Genomic DNA, 23,138 nt, shown 5'->3' on the forward strand with positions numbered 1-23,138 from the left:
CTCCAGAGAGATGCTCGGCAGCGACAAACTAGCAGGATGTGAAGCGTGCACTGAGTTAGCAGCTGAGGCATCCACTTACTCGGCGGTCAATAAAGAGACGGCGGAAAACGAGAATCAGCTCCTCACTGCGGCTACCGAACGAATATATATTAAAATAAATCCAAGGTGGAGAAAGGGGAAGAAATCAGAGTGAAATAGAAAGAGAGAAAGAGGATCATTGGAAGAGAAAAAGGTACAGGAGCGAATCGCAAGCCTATAAACTCCACGGCAAACGGCATTCTACAAGTAGGTCTGATGTGAATGATTGAAAGTACAATTCAAGGTAAACGCGAATGAAACCAAGTTTGGGGATGTGTTGATTAAAGGATTTAGGGAACCGGGTTTGAAGGGTCATTCGATTTTGAAGCAAGTCATTCAATTGCGCTAACTCTAGAGCAATCTTTACTTTGCAAATGTACTCAATGTCCATGTAATGTGTTTGATTGTTACAGTTTAATTGCTGTTGGTCGATATGGATGAGAACCAAAGCAGTATAGAGACCAATGACACAACGGCAGGGAACCCGGCCGCAGGAGAGCAGCAGCAGATCAGCGCCGACAGTTTCATTGTCCTCTTTATCTTCAGCCTGATCTTCTGCCTCGGGGTCCTGGGCAACTCGCTGGTTATCACGGTGCTGGCCCGCAGCAAACCGGGCAAAACGCTCAGCACCACTAACATCTTCATCCTCAACCTGAGCATCGCTGACCTCTCCTACCTGCTGTTCTGCATCCCCTTCCAGGCCACCTACTACGTGCTGCCCCGCTGGATCTTCGGCGGCTTCATTTGCAAGTTTGTCCACTACTTCTTCACCGTGTCGGTGCTGGTCAGCATCTTCACCCTGTCGGCCATGGCCGTGGACCGTTACATCGCTATTGTTCACTCGCGAAAGTCCTCCTGCATTCGGGTGTCCAGGAACGCCGTCCTCAGTGTGATCTTCATCTGGCTCCTGTCCCTAGCCACCGCTTCGCCGGTCGCTTATTACCACATGCTGGTTCACAAGAAGGACCAGGGTCCCTTCTGCTGGGAGAACTGGACTGTCCTCAGTCACAGGCAGATCTACAAGGTGGCCACTTTCGTGGTGGGCTACCTACTGCCCCTGCTTCTCATCTGCTACTGTTATGCCAAGGTAAGGCCAGTAAACAAAAAAAGACTTTCACATCTGCAGGATACTGCCGCCCATAGTTAACAGTTTTAAATGGTGATTGCCACTTGGTAGAATTGAACTCACTCATTCTGTTGGAATAATCCTTGTCATTCACGGCACTTTTTTCCCAATCTCTCCTCATGCCCAGACACTTTGAGACAGTCCAAGTCAAACTTATCCCGATTTAATGGTCGTTCCATGGGGTGTAGGGCAGTGAAAGCGGGGAAGGTGTATTGCTGTGAAGGTACTTTTCCCTCTTTGATGATTTCTCGTATAACATGATTCTGACTGCTGGGAATCCATGTCTTTGCTGGCTGGATCTTGTAAATTAAACACACACACACACACACATACGTTGCGCCGGGGGGAAAGGTTAAGTGAACATCAATCTCGTAACTTCAACTAGAATTTGAGACTATTTTAATTTCAAAAATATGTTTTATTCATAAAAATATGTGTGTATACATACTGTGACTAAAGCAGTTCGGTTCTGTACGGGAATATGTGAAGAAAACAATCAGACATTGAAGTTTGCGTCTGAGGCATGTTCCTTTGTCGATCGTTACCTCAATCCTAAAGTTGCCATCTGCTGAACGCCTTCTTGTTGGGCAGCAACGATTAGTTGTGACGATTTGGTCCGCTTGGATTGCAGTTTAGGAAAATAACAAGCTTCAGCTAGTACAATACCTGTTAAACTGAACAGACCTACACACAAGTGCGAATGTTTGCATAGCTTTTTGTGGTTGGGCAGGTGAGCAATTTCTTTTGACAATGTGAGCAGGTTTAATAATGTTAATTATTGGGTTTGCATCCTGCAACGCCCTCATTTACAGAGCTCTGGGTGTCCCTACACCTGCAACGGTTCAAGAAGGCAGCTCACAACTACCTTCTCAAGGGCAGGTAGAGGTGGACAATAGATGCCAGCCTTGCCATCTTTATGAAAGAATAACAAATGAAAAACAAAAATTCTGATCTATTTTACCCAAGTAGTTAAGACCTTAAGCTCAAACCCTTCTGTGAGGAACAGGTCTAATTAGACTTACGTAAAACAAAAGGTGATTTTGTTGGAAGAAAAAATGCTTATGGATTGACAGCTTCTGAGAAAAAGTCACAAACTAAACTAATTTTATGAAAAACTTGCAACGAATTGTTGAGAATAAGTTGATAGAATGAATGAGCTAACCAAATACACAGGACCACATTAGACATAGGGCACAAAGCAGCCCATGTGGCATTCATATGCCACTTGATACTTCATCCATTTTTCTTAATCTAAATCTAATGTTCATAAGTCTTCATATGATTCTCTACCCTCCTCCTAAATGTATCTGTCTATTGACTTCATCCTCTTCCTATGATCAGTTATTCCACATTCTCATCAGTCTTTATCTTCATTGATATTCCTCATTTCATTTCTAGGCTATAACTATGAAATAAATGTCTTTCTGTTTCTTTCTCTACCACGTTCTCCATGTGCAAAGGATGCTAAATTAAATGATTTTTTGAACGTGATCAGTCTTAAACGAGGTGCAGAGAACTGCTGCTGATATTTCGGTGAACTGCCCCTCTATTCACAGAACCCAGTAAGAATACTTGGTGTGGAAAGTGGAAAATGTTGACATTGGTTTAGCAGGAATCTTCATTAGAATTTGAAATGAAGTCACATGGTTGAAGAGCTGCAGATGTAACTTTCTACTTGGTTAGGTTGTCTATCATCCAGGATTATTCAATATTTCCCCTGGATTGCAGGATTTTCCCCAATATCGACTTTCAAGCACTTACAGCAGGAAGTAAGATGAAATATTTTGATTGCTTTCAAAATCAATTACTCACCAGAAGGCAGCAATTTCTCTGATCAGTCAGTGCAGACGCACTAGAAATCATCTTTTGTACTCATTTCCTGTGAGATTATTAATAAGTTAGTTGTAAAACTTGGTTTCATTTGATCTACTGAATTGCAAAGTTCGTTGTAGTATGGGTTGATGTGATGATCACAAACTGCCAGGGGAACATTTACTTTCCTTTGTTGTAAATTTATGCTGCAGTATTCAGGTGACTTGATGGTAACCAGCTTGATCAAGTTCAGATAAAAACATTTCTGATCACCAATCTTGAGAAACATTATGACGTCAGAACAAAATTGATTTCACCAGGAGTCTGAACACTTCACATTTTATAAAAACAAAGTGCTATAGAGGCTGGACGTTTGAAATAGAAGCAGAGTGTTGAAGAAACTCATCCGGTCTGGCTGCATTTGTGGTTCTGAAGATGAATCATAATGGACTTAAACATGAGCCAATACAAAATCTTTCAGGTAGCATACTCAGATCATAAAAATTCACTTTGTAAATATATATTTCTTCTCATCTCTGTCCTGGCTTTTAAATCTCTGTCATTGTGAAACTCACTCTCCTGCCATGGAAACAGTCCCTCCCATTCAATCCTATCAAAAACCTTCAGAGGATTACAGATTTCTACTGCTTCTCTCAGATCACTAGCACAGTAGCTTGTAAAATACTAATTTAGTTTCACATTTCAAATTGTTTGGGAACCACAGGTTTTCTATCCACTGAAATAAAGGGACAGAGATTTTCATTTAAATGTAAATTGTTGCATCACTGTGCATTCTCTATCTCAGTAATGTACAGCCTTACAACTGCATCAATCCTTTATACTTCAGTTTATCTATGCACTATGATCTCAGGTTACCAGACAATTGCATTGATTTGCACTGAGAAACATATCTGCATGTCTACATTTTCTTTCGTGGAAATTGCTATCTCCTATCCAGAGCTGTACACCTCTGTGTATGCCAAGAGATTGAAACTTACATATAGCTCAGAACAGTATCAATTATACTAAATATGGGACACTGTAGGAATTGAATTCAATATATTAATTTTTCCTTACCTAATGAACATTTTTCTATACAATGATATAAAGAAACACATATGAACACAAAGATTTTTTTAAATGCAGAATATTTATTAGCAATATTCTTATTATACATCATGTAACAATTTTCAATCTTGTAATTTCCCCAGTTCTTTTATTTGAAAATTGTGTCATCAAAGTTTTAATGCTGTTATTTAGGCTTGGGTTTTGATATAAAATATAGGCACAAACAAGGTGATATGATTTTTGTAGTTACTTATTTGTTGTGTTCTACGTGCAGCGTTCAGAATGGTGGTTTTATTTGGTTTTGGAAGTGTACCAGATGTAATGTTTTCTGCTTACTTTATGCCAGTCGCTAGCCAAGCTCCAGTTTCACTTGTCAAAAGGTTTAAACATTAGAAAAAAATGCCAGGATTTTGAAGGAAAATTCAAGTAAAGAAATGCCAAATGGCACTGTGGCTTAGTTGTTAGCATCGCTGCCTTATGCCACCAGGGACCTAGGTTTGATTCCACACTTGGGTGACTGTAAGGAGTTTGCACATTCTCCCCGTGCCTGTGTGGGTTTCCTCCAGATGCTCCAGTTTTCAGTCAAGAGATAAAGCAATTCAGGTGGATTGTCTAGAAATCTGCAGGCTAGGTGGATTAGCCATGGGAAATGCAGGTTAGGGGTTTGGGCCTGGATGGCGTGCTCTTTGGAGGGACAGTATAGACTTGATGGGCTGAATGGTGTGATTCCACACTGCAGGGATTCTATGATTCTATGCAAGTAGTGGAAATCTTATATTAAAGCTGTTCCTAAGCAAATGCCAAGTCAGGAAGATGGAGTATAGAGGAAAGACTGTGATAGGGTAAAGAGCAGGAATGATTAAATGGCATTTGTTTATGCAATGTGAATATTTCTAGCTGGGTCAACATTTACTGTCTATCTCTTGTTTATACTTCCGTGAGCTTCCTCCTTGAATAGTTGTAGTCCATTTAGTGTAGGTACACCCACAGTGTTGTTAACAGAGGAGTTCCAGGATTTTGACCCAGAGACAGTGAAGGAACCATGGTATTGTTCCAAGTTTACAATAATGTATAGCCTGGATGGGAACTTGCAGTAGGTATTTTCCCATGTATCTGTTATCCTCATTCTTCCATGTAGAGATTGCAGGTTTAGAATGTTGTATAAAGCTGTAAGGGGTTAAAAGAGTTAATACTGAGGGGTGCTTTAAGCACCATCCATCATATTAATATCATGTGGACTTGTGGATAGAGCTTAGGATCTCAGATGATTAACCAAACATGGACCTGGACTAAATCTAATCAGAAATCAGCTATGTGTCATTTCTTGCTGAGTTTCATAGAAGGTTTCTGTCTGGGAGGATTAGTTTGTTTTCTCATGTTTTCATCTCAAACTCACCTCATTGTCTAGGTACTGCATCCCAATGGCACCCCATCTGTCTGAAGCTAGCCCAATTCTCCCACTCACTTTACCTGGCAGTCTGCAGCCACTCTTTAAGATTTGAGATGTTTGGCCAGGCACTGGCAGACAAGGAGAAATTGGTGACCTGCTTTGAGGTCAGGGAACTGAAAGCCCTGGTGATGGGGTGGTGCAGAACAGTCCTCTTCCCTCAGGACCAGCAGCAGAGCCCACTTCAACACAGCCTGACAACTTTTCTAGGTTGCCACATGGGTCAGTGAGGTATCAGAGGTCCAGAAGGATACTCAGTGTTCTCCATCAGTGTGAGTGCCACCATCTTCTCTCTTGCTACCTCATAGTTACTGTATCTCAGCTATTGTACCCACACCAAGGCCCATGTTCTACCACTCTCACTATTGCATGCAGCATCTTCCCTCACTCACTCTGCCCCACCCCAAATCATCATTGTACTAACCCTGCATAGCCTTTGCACTGTCTACTCACTCACTTGCAACACATCACCAGCTTTCTACCTGCAACTATAACACTAACAGCTGTGCCACCCTCTTTCACCTCACCTAATCACTATCTTACTCTCATTCCAAAAGAATAGGGCCCATCACGGAGGATTGATCCTATGGAGATGCTGAGCCACCCATATCAGGGCAATCAAAAAAGAAGCATTGTCCTTTGTTGTGTCACTGTCTTATTATCCCCACCTTGAATGTACTGTTAACATACCATAACTTCTAATTTTTGTTGGTGGTGCATTCTCTGTCTTGACTCGATGCAGATACCAATAGCATTACTGCAATATCCACAGTCAAAATCTGGGCCCCATAAGACATCTCCTGCTCCATCTCAGATACTTCAGAGGATGCTCTGGAAAGGCTATCTCCCGCACCCCCACCAACTCAGATACTGACACCTTGATGGGTACTTTAGCTGGATTAAAGTAGGGAGCACACGCTGGTGAGCATGTCACAACCACATTTCCACAGCTGGCTGAGGAAGAATTGCCGCAGGTTGCTGGCATTCAGAGGACTGCTGGAGATCTGGCACCTGCTCAGCCTCAGGCAGGAGAACACACCATGGTGTCGGCAAATTGTGGCATGTCGAAGTAGGCACAGCAGCAGATGGCAGGTTCATTGAGACCCTGGACAAACTGACAAAAGCTGCAGAACTCAGCAATGCTATTGGGACCCTGCTTTCTCAAGCGTCTGCCTGTTTGGCTGCCTCCATAGACAGGCTGAGGCCGTCAAGGACACTCTGGTCCAGCAGTCTCAGAGTCTGTGGATATGTAATGTCTGTGTAATGCAATTACCCTTTGAATGGTATTACATTACTCAAAAGCAAATCCCTCTCCCTCATTGAAAGAAACAACATATTTCCATTCACTCTGGATGTGCTCACAGCCAATTTCATCTTCATTTTGCACTTGTTAATTTTAGGAATTGTTCTTCATGCAGTGAATCTTAGGTTCAGCCTTTTAATATTGGTCAACCCCAAAATGTAAATATTTTTCTTGGTCGTTCTCTCTGTCAACCCCACAACCCCATTGATTTTGAACTTCTGCACAAGCATTCACTGCCTCCACCACCAAAGCTCAGAAGCAGCAGTGTGCATTATCAACAAGATGCACTGCAGAAATTATCCAAAGCCCCTCAGACAGCACTTTTCAAACCCATGACCACTTCATCTTGAAGGGCAAAGGCAGCTGATACATGGAACATCACCACCTGCAAGTCCCCCTCCAAGCCACTCACCATCCTGACTTGGAAATATATCGCTGTTCTTTCAGTGTCATTGGGTCAAAGTCTTGTAACTCCCTTCCCTCACAGCATTGTGGGTCTACCTACAGTATGTAGACTGCCATGGTTCATGAAAACAGTTCACTACCACCCTGTCAAGATCAACTAGGGATGTGCAATAAGTGCTGGCTCAGCCAGGGATACCCACATTTCATGACTGAATAAAAGATTTAGTCCCCACTCAGCCTGTCTATTTAGGATCTGTGCACTGTCCCCCTATCAAAGCCAGGGAACCACTGACTGTCGATGACTCCCTCTCCCTCATTACTTTCTTTTCCTTCATTCACTGCTGTCTCCCCCATTGTATCTTGAATTGACCTCTTGCACAACTCTAGTCCCCAAATGTGCTGCCTCCAATCCCCACAAAAAAGTTTCCCAGCTTCCCTCCCACAAAAAAGGCTCCTGATAGCCCCCACTTTAGTAACCCCAAGGACAGACCATGGGCGACCCCCATGAGTGACTTAGCCAGAAAGCTCTGAACATTGAGTGACCAAACTTCTAAATTATATCTGCACATTTCCTGCGATTCCCTGGACTGATTACATTGGACCCACAGAGCTGACTGTAGCCCACTCCTTGGATTGTAAATGTCGAGACTCCCCTGACCCTGACCACATTGGTGAGTTGACTGACCATGCCCAAACCCCTGGACTAATATTAGAGGCTAGCCTTGACTTACTGTACCAACTCCCTGCCTGAAAGGTGTCTTGCTGGACCTTTCTGAAGACTACTCCCCTTAGACTGTGAGACATGGCTGTTTGCTTGAAACATGTGCAGAGTGTTTGCTGTGTACTGTGGCTGCTATATGGTCCAGGTGTGCGATTAATGTAACACAATACCATAAAATGTCCATCCCCTTGATTGATGACTGCTGGCGACCATAACAAGCTGCCTGGCTTTTGGTCTGAGCTAAAAGGCAATTCAGGATAGAAGCACTATGAGCCTTTATGCTCTTGTTTAGTGGATAAGTCACCAAAAGGCAAGACAAGGCATGGCTGAGCAAGGCTGAGCATCAAAGTAGGGACAGAGTGAGTGAGTGTTAAGTGAGCAATCAAGAAATAGTGAGGTGCACCCGAGTTCAAACAATGAGTCAGATGCCTGTCATTGGTGTAAAGTAGCCTGGCAACAGGATAGCAATGAAAGGTGCCTTTGAGTTCTAGACTGCAGCATTGAAATGCAGATGCATATTGTAAATGGATGGGAGATGTGTCATGATGATGCAATGAGGATAGATTGTATTGGATGCTAATGTGCACAGACATGGGGTTCTTGATCATTGCCCGTGGAATATACCCTGAGATATTGGTGGCTGGTGAGCAAGGTGAAGTTCTGGAGGAACAAGCAGTGAGCTGGAGTTGCCAGGTAATTGCTTGGACTTTCATGTCAGCAGTGCGTGCTCCATACTTTCTATCTGATGGGTGGGAGAACGGGAAGCAGCATATCTATGAGACAAACATAGGCAGTAAAGAAGGTAATAATGAGCGATAATCCATGCAAAATGGCCTGTTACCATTCACTAGTGGGAGTCTTGTTTTGTCATCCACTAAGTTTAGAATTTAAAATTTTTGCGATTGAGTATGAAACCATGTTTTGACCTCCATCTTCTTCAAGTGTCAGAAGTTAACTAAACTAGTTAGCATCCTGAAACGATGGTCTAGGATCAGCCAGCTATGGAACAATGGGCAAAGGAACAGTCAGTTAAAGAACAGCTGGTTATACAGCAACTGGTCAAGAGACAACTGATAGAAGATTTCATTGGCTGGTGTCGACTAATGGCAAAATCCAAACAGAAAACAGAATGCATTGAGATCAGTTGCGTTGGTATATGAAATTTGTTTCACACCATCAGCAAAATGGAAAACTACGACTATGTTGAACTGATAATCATGTTTTCCATTGTTGTCAACATTGAAGAGAATTTGGACTGCAATAATCAAATAAACTCTCAAGGAAACACAAGCAATAAGATAAACAATGAACTGTACATCTATTTGAGTTAGTTGACAAACCCATAATTGATATAACTCAAAAGTGAAACAACGATTGGTGAACAAATTGAAGTCTGATCCTAAATGCTGAGATGACTGGGAAGAGAAACATTCAACCAGAATATTTGAATTCCTATCTTCCCAGGAAAATCCTCAGCAACTTTTTCAGAGATCAAGCCGAGAAAGATGCACTCCTCAAATAGGAAAAAAATCATAATAAAAACTAAAAGAACTGCGGATGCTGTAAATCAGGAACAAAAACAAAGTTGCTAGAAAAGCTCAGCAGGTCTGGCAGCACCTGTGAAAGAGAAAACAAAGTTAACATTTTGGGTCCGGTGACCCTTCCCCAGTTCCGAGGAAGGGTCACCGGACCCAAAACGTTAACTCTTTTTTCTCCTTCACAGATGCTGCTAGACCTGCTGAGCTTTTCCAGCAATTTTGTTTTTGTTCCAGGAAAAAAATCAAGTTGGTTTCACCAAAAATGCAACGGTTGAGGGCAAATAATCTACATTGTTTAGCACAGATCTATGGGCAGCTCCAGAATAAAAACCTGCTAATGGAATTTGATGAGCAGAGTGCTCATACAACATGGAAGGTGCTGTGAAGATGCCGAAGTAAGTTGCTGCAGTGCAACATGTAAATGGTATTCAAATGTACTCTGTCACACTCCTGCCTTCTGCCATGTTGATGATAGACAGGTTTTGGGGTAACAGAAGGTGCATTACATGCCTCAGACATCCTCGCCTCTGATCTATCCTTGTAGCCAAGGTATTTATCTAGTTAGTTCACTCAAGTTTCTAGTCAATAGTAACCCCTAGGATGTTGATAGCGGAGGAATTCAGTGATGGTAATGTCATCTAGGTCTTGGTGCATATGTGCATGGATTGTTTCAGTATCTAAGTAATGGGAAAACAATTTCCCTTCACTCTATCCTTGCCTACAAATTGTTAAATTACTAACGTCTTCCAATTCTGAAGGTCACCCAGCCTGAAATGTTTTGTCCCTCCCTATGATGTGTGACCTGTTAACTACTTGCAGCATTTTCAATTTTTATTGCAAATTTAGTACTTTTTTGGAAAAAAATAAGTAAAACAAAATACTTGTGTTGATTGCAGACTATTCAGCAATTTTATGGTAACATTGTATTACTTTCAGGTGCTGAATCACTTGCACAAAAAATTGCGCAATATGTCGAAGAAATCAGAAACATCTAAGAAAAAGGTAAGCTAATTGCATAAAAATTGCATTTTCCAGTACTACATCCTTTGCGATCTCTGTGCTCCTCCAAATCTAGCCTCTTGTGCAGTCCCCATTTTAATCATTTCACCATTGGTGATACTGACTTCAATTGTCAGCCCTGAGTTGTAGAATTCCCTCTCTAATCCCTCCTACCTCAATACTCTCTGCCTCTCTAAGACTGTCCTTAAAACCTACCTTTTTGACCATACTGTCCTCATTTCTTCTTATGTGACCCAGAGTTAAATTTTGCTTTCTAACAGCCCTGTGGAAATCCTTGGAATGTTTCACCATGTTCAAAGTGCTGCATAAATGCAAGTTGTTGTTGAAAGAGTATAGCATTCATTATTTTATTGAGTTGACTCATTGGAGTTGAAACAATTTTATCAGTGTGCATAGACCAATACCTAGTGGACAATAAGACGGCATGGTGGCTCAGTGGTTAGCATTGCTTCCTCACAGTCCCAGGGACACAGGCTTGATTCCACCCTTGGGCGACACACACACACACACACATGTAAATCTGTGGGATGAATTTGTATTTACAGATATGTTCTATTTTGTTCAAAAAGCACACAATTTATAGTCAGTCAATGTGGCATTTTATAAATTCCTACTTTAGAAATAAAACCAGTCTGACTCCAAACCAAAACAGAAACAGATTCTAAAAAAGTTCTAAACAAGGCCTCACACCTAACATGCATTGTTTGATCTAAAATGTCACCTCTTCTTTACATTGACAAAACCTTTAGTTCTTTCAGGACTCTGACTTGAAAGGAATTCAGCGATATATATATATTAATCAATTAAAACCTTTTAACTGATTAAAGATGTAATAGCATATTAGGTTTGTTTAATACATCCTCATCAGTGGTGTGACCCTTTGATCTTTTATTTATAGATTCTGTGTCTGATACCACCTCACTAACACCTGGAGAAAAAGCAAGGTTCCGAAAGCTTGTGTTTTCAAATAAGCCTGTTGACTATAACCTGGTGTTGTGTGATTTCTGATCTTCTGGAAGAAAACATGCACCAAAGCACTCAAATGTGCTGAAGGTTACTCCACATTTAAAAAAGTGAAACAGATAATCCACATAGCGTAGCTAACCTCATATAATAAACGGGCTAACAGCTAGGAATTATGGTAAGAAATAACAGTGATGAACGCTGAGACAAATGTTAGTCAAGAGCTGTCGGAGGAATGTAACAAGTTACATATGGACAGGAGGACAGGGCATCTTCATATGTGTGAATGGCTGCAGAGACCAATCCAGGAAAGTCATGTTCTGCCCATTTGCCACACATGAAGTGGTTACGAGGTATTATTATGAGTTGTTGGTTGGTGCAATGTTGATACTAGTTGCCAAGCCACTGAAAGCACTTAATCACCTTAGTGGCACATGTCATTCTCTAGGTGATGTTGCCACTTTCCTCTGTTCTCAGTGAATGTCTTCCATGTGTGAGAATCCATGTTTAGGGCCTTCTTGTCACACTTGCAAGCATCATTGAAGTGCATCTTTGTGTATTTTGCTGGTCATTTTGCTCTGATGTCCTCACCATGCAGAAAATCCTTCAGTGTACACCCCCTTCTGTCCTGTGAATAGCATCTTGATCTTTGTTCTTTGAATGAATTCTGCACCAACTACACTTTCTTTCAGGACAAGTATCAAGGTAAGAAATCATGACATCATCCAAGTGGATGTTCAGATGAGGCAATCATTATCTTAAGGAAGGAATTAAGCACTTGAAAAAAATGACTCCCATTTACACAGTGTCCCATCCTATCCTCAGACATCCACTTCGTAACCAATGGATTACTTTTAAAATCTGTTACAATTGTGTAGACAGTTGTAACTCTCCATTTCCATGTAAAGCCCCATAAATGGCAAGTGAATAAATGAGCAACTCGTTTCTATTTTGGCGGTGTTGGCTGGGTGAGGAATAATAACTAAGAAATTGGGAGAACATAACATTAGTTTTCAAACATTGTCAGTTAATGTTTTATAACACCCACCTGAACAAATTTTGTATATATCTGAATGCCAGCACCTCCACATGACACAATACTTACATTGTTACTCATTCACAGAGTGTGGGGATCACTGGTATAGTCAGCATTTAAACAGAAAGTAATCTCAAAGTTTTTTTTCAAAAACAATAAATTCTTTCTTCATATTAATGTCACTCATTTTGCCTATCCAAATAAAAACCAAGTTTTTTAGCTCCATTGATTAGATATTTCTGGAATTTGCATATAGGAGCTTATAGAAGCAAAATGGAATATACCTCAGGACACCATCTACAATACTGTACTCTTAATATTTGGAAGGCAATAGTGACAGATTTGAAGTTAACATCACTGTGATGGAGCCTGTCATTGAAGCCATGCGGTCTACTCCCATTAATTACAAGAGAGACCTGAATGAGAAGACCCTGAATGCACTAAGACCCGCTTAAAGTCCAGCAGGTTGCTAGGCTGTGTGCCAGTGACTACTAGTTGTATTTTTGCCTGAAATTTGTAATGTTCTTTGACCCAGTGAATGTCAGAGCCATGAAGGCAGGATCAAAAAGGCAACAAGTCCGTCAATGAAGATAGCAACTTAAGTGCAAACAAAGGTAGTGGAGGTCATCACCAACTGCAATAAACATTTGGAAAGATAAGTGGAATAATGTACTTTGGAGTGTACACTCTAACCGGGGAAGTTCTAGATGCTAGTAAAAGCCTGCCTATAATAATAAAACTGATATTAAATTCACAGTGGAAGAGCTTAGTAAAGGTGTTAATTTGTTTTCCATTAACAAAGTTCCAGGTGGTGATGCTTTACTGCTTGAATTCATCAAAGATGGGAAATTAGCACTCCATGCATGATGTGCAATGATTTTGACCCTGTAAAAGAACAGGGGTATAGCAGTGATTGCACCAACCATTGAGTCATTGCCTTGCTTAGCATTGTAGGAAATATATTTACCCATGTTGCCCTTGTAAGCCTGCACATTGTGGCCGAATGCACAACCTCGAATCCCAGTGTAGTTTCAGAACAGGAAAGTTTCAGAACAATTTATAATTGACATGAGCTTCTCAGTCTAAAAGCTTCAAGAGAAATACCATGAACGAAGGAGACCAATATGTATTGCCTTCATCAATTTCACCAAGCTATTCAGTCATGTGAACAGAGACAGACTATTTAAGCTGCTGGTGAAAATTGGCTACAAACACAAAGAATGTTGGAGAGATTTAGCAGGTCAGTCAGCATCTGTGGAAAGAAATAAAGTTAACTTTTCATGTCTGGTATGACTTTTCCTTAGAACTTCTTCAGAATGTTAGCTGCTACTGAAGCTGCTTAGTGTGATCTCCTCCTTCCAGGGCAACATAACAGGTAAAGTTTGCTATTTCAAAGCAAATCAGAATCCCTTTAAAATTTGCAATCTGGTCAATCTTGACTCAGTTCTAGCACCAACAGTCTTTGACTTAATCTTCTCTTTGCTGCTGCTATATGTTGTCAGGCCCTACCATCTTCAGCTGCTTCATCAATGACCTTCCCTCCATCGTAAGGTCAGAGGTGGGGATGTTCGCCGATGATTGCACAATGTTCAGCACCATTCGTGACTCCACAGATACTGAAGCAGTCCATGTTCACATGCAACAAGATCTGGACAATATTCAGGCTTGGGCTGACAAATGGCAAGTGACATTCGTGCCACACAAATGCCAGGCTATGACCATCACCAATAAGAGACAATCTAATCACTGCCTCTTGACGTTCAATGGTGTTCCATCACTGAATCCCCCACTATCAACATCCTGGGGGTTACCATTGACCAGAAACTCAACTGGACTCAGCACATTAACACAGTGGCTACAAGAGCAGGCCAGAAGCTGAGAATACTGCGGCAAGTAACTCATCTCCTGACTCCTCAAAGCCTGTCCACCATCCACAAGGCACAAGTCAGGAGTGTGATGGAATACTCCCCACTTGCCTGGATGAGTGCAGCCCCAACAACACTCAAGAAGCTTGACACCATCCAGGACAAAGCAGCCCACTTGATTGGCACTACATCCACAAGCATTCACTCCCTCCACCACCGACGCTGAGTAGCAGCAGTGTGTACTATCTACAAGATGCACTGCAGAAATTCACCAAAGATCCTGAGACAGCACCTTCCAAACCCACGACCACTTCCATCCAGAAGGACAAGGGCAGCAGATATATGGGAGCACCACCCCCTCCAAGTTCCCCTCCAAGTCACCATCCTGACTTGGAAATATATTTTTATATATATTCTATATATATTCCTTCACTGTTGCTGGGTCAAAATCCTGGAATTCCCTCCCTAATAGCTCACAGCGGGAGGAATGCAATAGTTCAAGAGGCAGCTCACCACCACCTTCTCAAGGGCAACTAGGGAAGGGCAAGAAATACTGGCCAGCCAGCGATGCCCACATCCCACAAAATGAATAGAAAATAAAAAGATAATTTACAGAGGATGTTTACTTACATATCAGAACTGATGGAAAGCTGTTCAGCCTTTCCTGTCTAATATTCAAGACAAAATTCTGCTAAGTTCTTCTTGGAGAACTGTTTTACGGTGATGAAGTCACACTCCCATTCCATATTGAGGAACACTATCAGCTCCAAATGTAAATGCTTTCACACTGGTAAAGTGTTTGGTTTGACCATCTGCAATGGGAAAGCACATGTTATAGTCCAGGATGTTGCCACACTACCATTTATCTATATTCATAGCATTGTTGATAGTGACACATATGTAGGCTCCACGATCACTAGTAATCTGTCACTTGATGCTGAAATGATCACAAAAGCTGAGGCTGTTACGCCTGAGCAAGCAGGTGTGGAACAATGGCAGCCTGATTGAGAACATCAAACTGTACCAAGACTGAGTTCCCAGTGTACTCTCCTGTGGCAGTGAGCCCTGGACAGCAGGAGAAAAAGCTAAACTGTTTCTACCTTCTCTGACTCAGAACTAACCTCAGCACCCCTTGGCAGGACAGAGCCCCTCATGTTTGCCAATTGCACAGAGTCATTGCTAAGCCAGTGTTTATGCTGGTTCAGTCACATTCATTGGTTGACAACACAAAGACCTTCTGTACAGTGAACTGTTCACAAGGTTGTAAACTTCTGGGCTTCCATACCTTCACCTGAAGATAGTGGACACGGATACTGATAAGTGGGAGATAGCCGCTGAAGGCTGTGACCTTTGGAAGCTGACTGTTTGAAGGGACGTTGAGCAGCTGAGTAGAAATGAAGAGCTCAGCTGATGAAGAAGTAGGCCCATAGAAAACAGAAACCAGCAAAATGAGCACCTTCTCCTCCCGCTGATCCAACTGCATAGAACGGCGTACCAGAGTGGAGTTCTTGAGCAACCCCAGGCAATACTTAACATAGAGTCAACCATCTTGACAAAATTCTTTGTTTTATGAGATGGGAGGTTGCCGTTGTCTTCCTCATCTTTAATTGACCTTGAGAGGCTGGTGGGGAACCGGGTAAGGATGGTAGATTTCTTTCGCTAAAGGCCAGAAAGTAATAATTAAATGGCCACTATGACTAGTACCAGGGTTGGAATTTCCCTGCTGGGGGCAGGTTGGCAGATGCTGGGTGGTGGGGAAGACGGCTATACAATTAAGTGTCACGGCAGCAGTTATTTACCCTCTCTCACCTGCCCTGCAGTATTGTATCCGTTGTGGGGGAGCCTGCTGCCACGTGTCCAGGGCATCAGGACAAAACATCATGGGTGGGCTATGGGCAGTTGTCTTCTGATCAGGCACCCTATGCCCATTGGAGGCATAAAACCCCTGCCCAATGTATTCTTTCCCAGATCCTCCAGCATTTACTCTCCCAACTACCCTGCCAATCCTACCCCTACTCCTGGGGCCTGCCAGACTAGCCTGAGCGAGATCTAGCACCTACCTGTGGGTTGGGCTCCTCCTCTTTGGGTACTGACTGCAATTTTCGGAGTAATTCACTGGTTTGGAGGAGGAAATGGAACAGTTATGATCATGAATCATTACAAGCTACTGCACAATTTACATCGCACTACTGAGATTGTGTAATCAAATTCTCTGTGAACTCCAAGAAATTGCTGGATTTGTCCTTTCCGTATTAATTGAACTTTGTAGCATTTCATGAGGTAAGGACACATTTAGTAAAATGGTAAATATTCTGGCAAAATCACTCAACACCTTCATTCCAGAAAGAGTACAAAAAACTATTGATTCCTAATCCTGTAACTAGGAAATTGTTCCAAGGGGTTCATCCTTCAAATTGAACATACTTAAATTTAATTTTTTCTTGCTTTTCTTTGGTATCTCCTCTCTTGCCCTCTTAATAAAATATCTCTTTCTTTCTGTATCTAAGTTGACTGTAATCTATGCTATTCCCTATTCGGTACTCCACCACTTAAATTAAATAACTGACAGAAAATTGGTCCAGTTATTCACTGAGAACCCAATTGTTCCATTGACTCCTCATTATCAGCTCACCATTGCAGCAGTTCTGACACAAAATTAGGATGAGAAGAAGATCCAATCCATGGTGATCCAGGAAATATTGAGGCTGCTACTTTTCAAATTACAGATTTTTTGAGTGTAAATGACTGTGAGAAAAAAAACAAGGCTTTGCAATCATAGTATTGAACCTCAATTTATGCCTGACCTTAGATACAGCCTCATACTACTCTTAATATACTGACAAAGCATTATTGATAAAGAGACAGACTTCTCTACAGCAGTGAACACAATACTGATCAAAAGAAGTACTGGAATAGTAATGTTTCCTTGGTTACATATTACATTGGTGAGGTACTAATGGAACAGTTCATAACACTGAATGTAAAAGCTTTATCGTTTTAAAGTGAAAAGGAACATTCTTGGCAGATGCTATGAGTGCTTTTTACAGAAACATCAATTTCAGTTTCAATGCTATAAGCAACGTACTTTAGTTATCAAGAGTATTAAAGATTAAACCATACCTTACCACATTAAAGAGTGTGTGGAGTACTTCACGCTCATGACAGTTTTGCTTGGTTCAAGCTTTATTCTTGAGTTATGGTCTGAGAAAGAAGAAATATGAGCTTACTGTATTTCTTCTCCTCTCCATTATTATTTTGTGTGCAGCATCGCCTGCTTTTCAGATGCTCATTCATTACCACCTATTTGCTAGCTTTCATAAATGTCAGACTCTACTGCCTGTGTTTTAGCTCACAACAAGTCCTGTTCCCCTATCAATCATATGGTGCAAGATCAAATACCGAGAATACCTACATTGGCTTCCTGTCAAGCAAAGTCTTGGTTTTAACATTGTCAATATTAATTTCAAATCCTTCTATGTATTCATAGAACATAGAACAGTACAGCACAGTACAAGCCCTCTGGCCCACGATGTTGTGCCGAACTTTTACCCTAATCCTAAGGTCTATCTAACCTCCACCCCTACCTTATACTATCATCCATATGCCTATCTAATAGCCGCTTAAATGCCCCTAATGAGGCCGACTCCACCACTCTCTCCGGCAATGCATTCCACGCCCCTACCACTCTCTGAGTAAAGAACCTACCTCTGATGTCTCCCCGATATCTACCTCCTTTCACTTTAAAACTATGTCCCCTCGTAATAGCTACCTCCACCCTAGGAAAAAGTCTCTGGCTGTCTACTGTATCTATACCTCTGATCATGTTGTACACCTCTATCAAGTCACCTCTTATCCTTCGTCGTTCTAAAGAGAAAAGGCCTACCTCTCTCAACCTTTCCTCGTAAGACCTTCCCTCCATTCCAGGCAACATCCTGGTACATCTCCTCTGCACCTTTTCCAACGCTTCCACATCTTTCCTGTAATGAGGCGACCAGAACTGGATACAATACTCCAGATGTGGCCGAACCAGAGTTTTGTATAGCTGGAGCATAACTTCACGGCTCTTGAACTCAATCCCTCTATTAATGAAAGCTAACACCATACCATATTCACCCCTTCCTATCTCTGCAATTCCTTCAGTCCCATGACATTCTAGGATCACAGTGCTTGTCTCATTCTGGTCTCTTGTGTATCCTGATTTTTAATTATTGGTCCCTCATTCAGTGCTTAGATCCTAAGTTATAGAGTCATAGAGTCATACAGCACGGAAACAGACCCTTCAGTCCACCTTGTCCATACTGACCAGGTTTACCAATGTAAACTAGTCCCATTTGCCTGTATTTGGCTCATATCCCTCTAAACCCTTCCAAGTCATGTTCCTGTCCAAATGTCTTTTAAATGTTGTAACTGTAGCTGTATTTACCACTTCCTCTGGCAGTTCATTCCAAATATTAACCACTCAGGTCCCTTTAAATTTTTCTCCGCTCACCTTAAAAATATGTCCTCTAGTTTTGAACTTCCCTACCCTAGGGAAAAGACACTTTAAGGTTATTCACCTTATCTAAGCCCCTCATGGTTTAATAAATCTCTCTAAGGTTAGCCTTCAACCTCTCCTATGCTCCAGCGAAAAAAATCCCAGCATATCCAGGCTCTCTTTATAACTCAAACCCTTGTCCCAGCAACATCCTGGTAAATCTCTTCTGAACCCTCTTCCATTTAATAATATTCTTCCTACTGCAGGGTGACCAGAACTGTACACAGTACTCCAAAAGTGGCCTCACCAACATCCTGTTCTTTATATAAATGACAAACAACAGTGGGCCTAGCACGCATCCCTGCGGAACACCACTGGTCACAGGCCACCTGTCCAAAAATCAAGACCCCAGCACCACCCTCAGACTCCTCCCATCAAGCTACTTTTGTATCCAATTGGCAAGCCCTCCCCGAATCCCATGTGATCTAACTTTACTAAGTAGTCCACCAGGCGGAACCTTGTCAAAGGCTTTACTAAAGTCCATGTGGACTACGTCTACTGCTCTTCCCTCATCTATCATTTTGATCATGTCCTCAAAAACGCAATCAAGTTTGTGAGACATGATTTCCCACACATAATTATCCTGTTCAAAGAAGAACAGGGATTGGTAGAGCCATAGGCTGGAACCAGCACTTCAAAAACCTTCTTTAGAAAAGGCAGGCTTCTCTGTATATGTATTTTACTTTGATATCAAAGAATCTAGAAAAAAGAGATTCACCAAAGAACAGTTTGTTCTGGAATACCCTCCTTGCATTTCTCCCCTATCTACCTGGCCGCCATTAAATATATGTTTAGGCCTTCAGGATTTAGAGAGGGCATTGGCTGTTGTGTCAAACTCTTAAATAGCATAGCAGGTGTCAAATGAGTGCTGCAATCTCCCATTTATGCTCAGTTCCAAGTACTCTTTCCTCTGCCATGCCCTTTCACCAAAGGGTATCTGTAGACTACATGGGAAATCGCAGAATAGTTACAGCGCAGAAGGAGGCCATCTGGCCCATTGTGTTTCTGCAGGCTCTTTGAAGGAGCAATTCACCTAATCCCACACTCCACCCTCTCCCTGTAGTTCTGAGCTTTTTTCTTCTTTTTCAGATAATGATATAATTCCCTGTTGAAAGCTGCAAGTAACTCGCTCCCTTCCAGCCTCTCAGGCAATGCATTTGACATACTACCCATCACTGCATGAAAACATTTTTCCTGGCGTCATCGTTGTTTCTTTTGTGAATCATTCTAAACCTGTGCCTTCTACATCAATCTTTCCACCAGTGAGAACAATTTCTTCATATCTATTATGTCCAAACCCTAATTGCATATGACTACCTCTATCAAATCTCCTCTTGACTATTCTCTCCTCCACAAAAAAAAAGTCCAACTTCTCCAACCTTTCTACAGAATGGAAATTCCCTATTCCTGGGGTCATTTTTATGAATTGTTTCACAACTTTGTTGCTTTTTTACTCTAAGTATTTAATGATATAGTCCAGGTTGCTGTATCCTTTAACTGCCCTCTGAACTGTGTCATCCCTTCAACAATTTGTGCAGATAGACACACAGGTCCACATCCTATTGCACCCCCTTTAGAATTTCACCCTTCATATTACAATATCTGCCTGCATTCTTCCTACTAAAGTGAATCACTTCACATTTTCTGCACTAAATTCCATCTGCCAAATACCTACACATTCCACCAACCTGACTGTCCTTTTGAAATTCTTCACGATTCACAATAGTTGATTAACATTGGTTCACAATAATTTCAAATTTTGTATCATTGACAAATTTAATTTTACCCTGCACACCAAAGATCATTAGTATAACAGGAAGAATAAAGTTCCTAATACCAATCCCTGGGAAATCCCACAATAAATATTCCTCTGAACTGAAAACAATCATTTAGGATGATTTTCTGCATTCTGTCACTGAACCAAATTCATATCCATGTTTTTGCTGTCCCTTATTCCATGAGCTCTAACTTTTCTCTCAAGTCTGTTTTGTGGAACATTATCAAATGTCTCGGGAAGTCCGTGCACATCACAGCAACAGAATGACTTTCATCAATCCTTTCTGTTACTTTGTCAAAAAAAATCGAAAGTTAGTTAAACACAATTTGTCTCAGCAAATCCATTCTGCTTTCCCTAATTAATCCACATTTATCCATGTGGCTATTAATTTTGTTCCAAATTGTTATTTCAAAAATCATTCCCCACGCTGAAGTTAAACTGAATATAATTATTGGGCTGGCCTTAACACCTTCTTCGAACCTTGGCATAACATTTGGAATTGTCAAGTTCTCTATCACCATTCCTGAGTCTATGAAAGTTGGAAAATGAAGGTCAGTGTCTCTGCAATTTCCAATGTCACTTCTTTCAGTAACCTTGGATACATTTCATCCCATCCTGGTGCCTCTAAGTACAAAAAGCCTGTCCAATACTTCCTCCTTATCAATTTTACACCCTTCAAGTGTCTTTCACTATGATCTGAGCAGCATCTTCTTTCTTGACAAAGACAGATGCAAGTATTCATTTAATATTCAGCCATGCAACATACCTTCATCTATAAATGCCCTTTTTCGTTCTCCAATCTTCCTCTTACCATCAACTGTTTAAATGTTATCGGGTGGAAAAATCTGCTTGATGTCTTTTTAGACAAATGTGCTTTCAATATTTTTTAGTGAAATAGAGATTAAGTAAGCATTTAATAGCATTCGTGCTGATTACACTCAATCAGGTTTGTGAGACATGATTTCCCACACATGATTATCCTGTTCAAAGAAGAACAGGGATTGGTGGAGCCATAGGCTGGAACCAGCACTTCAAAAACCTTCTTTAGAAAAGGCAGGCTTCTCTGTATATGTATTTTACTTTGGTATCAAAGAATCTAGAGAACAGAGATTCACCAAAGAACAGTTTGTTCTGGAATACCCTCCTTGCATTTCTCCCCTATCTACCTGGCCGCCGTTAAATTTATGTTCAGGCCTTCAGGATTTAGAGAGGGCTGTGACATACTTTTGAGTCACCCTGAGGTGGTATGTTACATAAATTCAAGTTCTTCATTTCTTTCAATTGTGTATACTGTTTTGGATCAACATCTGGGATGAAGGCAACATAAAGTCAGATTTAGAAAATTCCTTTAACCAGAGAAAGAGAGAGGGGACAAGAGCTTAGAATTATACAGTACCTGTAACACAGTAAAACCTCCAGACCAAGGTTTCCTTTAAGCTGGGTGCTGTGTGTGGTCATGTGACTCTTGCATGTAACAAACAGGATTGGCGAACCAGCATTTCTTCTAATGTGCATGTGTGTGGCTGTGTAACAAGAGGAATCTACAATGCATCAAACACGCTGTACACAATAAAGAAAAAATAGTGGGAATGATAGTCTCCTTTGCTTTCAGGATGGCTAAAAGGAGAAGTAAGAGGTAAAGAACTTTAGGGAGAGAACTCCTGAGCTTAGAATTAAATGTAGCCTGATAATGCTCCTAGAAAGCCCTTAGGACCTTTTTACTCAAATAAATGTTCTATAAGCTTGCAAGTTGTTGCTGTAGACAGCTGTATCAATGAGCAACAAAAGAAACAGTAGATATAGAAGAAAAAGAATTAAAGGACTTACTGATTGATCTCAAGTAACAAATGCTCATTGTTTCCTTTCTTTATCTATCCTGTTCCCTCCAGACTGCCCAAACGGTGCTGGTGGTGATTGTCGTCTTCTGCATTTCCTGGCTGCCAAACCATGTGATCAACCTGTGGACTGAGTTTGGTAGCTTCCCACTCACGGATGCCTCCTTTGCCTTCAGGATAGCCGCACACTGCCTGGCTTACAGCAACTCCTCCGTCAACCCTATCATTTATGCCTTCCTTTCGGAGAATTTCCGCAAGTCCTACCAGCAAGTGTTCAAATGTAAGATCCGCAGTACCTCCCCCTTAAATGATGGCAAGGAATATCGAACACAGTCTGAAGTCATGCCATCTACCAGCTGTACCAATGTGTGAGTTGCAAATCTGGGTGAGGTGCAGCATGGGAGATGGTAATACTGTAATATTCACCATACATGCATTTTATGTTAGTGCAAACAGGCTATTGACTTACTGGAGCCAAAGATAGCAGATTTTTCTGGAGCATGATGCTAGGTATTGAGCAAGCATGAAGCTGTGACAGTGTTCAGGAGGATATTAGGCACAACATGGGAGTAGAATTCAGAACAAAGTTTGCCCTTGACATTCAAAGGAT

The 23,138-nt window shown here is 41.5% G+C and overlaps 1 protein-coding gene across 1 annotated transcript; it reads left to right on the forward strand.

The window, feature by feature from the left end:
- The first annotated feature begins 511 nt into the window (after positions 1–511).
- galr1a (galanin receptor 1a) lies at positions 512–22,900 on the forward strand. The gene is made up of 3 exons (XM_048596069.1): positions 512–1,165; positions 10,435–10,500; positions 22,583–22,900. Exons 1-3 carry the CDS (start codon positions 512–514, stop codon positions 22,898–22,900), a joined length of 1,038 nt encoding a protein of 345 aa, XP_048452026.1.
- Positions 22,901–23,138: the final 238 nt, after the last annotated feature.

The sequence above is a fragment of the Rhincodon typus genome, chromosome 4 (assembly GCF_021869965.1).
Source record: "Rhincodon typus isolate 14 chromosome 4, sRhiTyp1.1, whole genome shotgun sequence".
Classification (NCBI taxonomy): Eukaryota; Metazoa; Chordata; class Chondrichthyes; order Orectolobiformes; family Rhincodontidae; genus Rhincodon; species Rhincodon typus.

Excerpts from the sequence above, each read along its gene's own strand:
- galr1a (XM_048596069.1), top strand. The coding sequence starts at position 512 with ATGGATGAGAACCAAAGCAGTATAGAGACCAATGACACAACGGCAGGG. Across the intron at positions 1,166-10,434 it reads TCTGCTACTGTTATGCCAAG|GTGCTGAATCACTTGCACAA; the intron begins GTAAGGCCAGTA and ends TATTACTTTCAG. Across the intron at positions 10,501-22,582 it reads CAGAAACATCTAAGAAAAAG|ACTGCCCAAACGGTGCTGGT; the intron begins GTAAGCTAATTG and ends TGTTCCCTCCAG.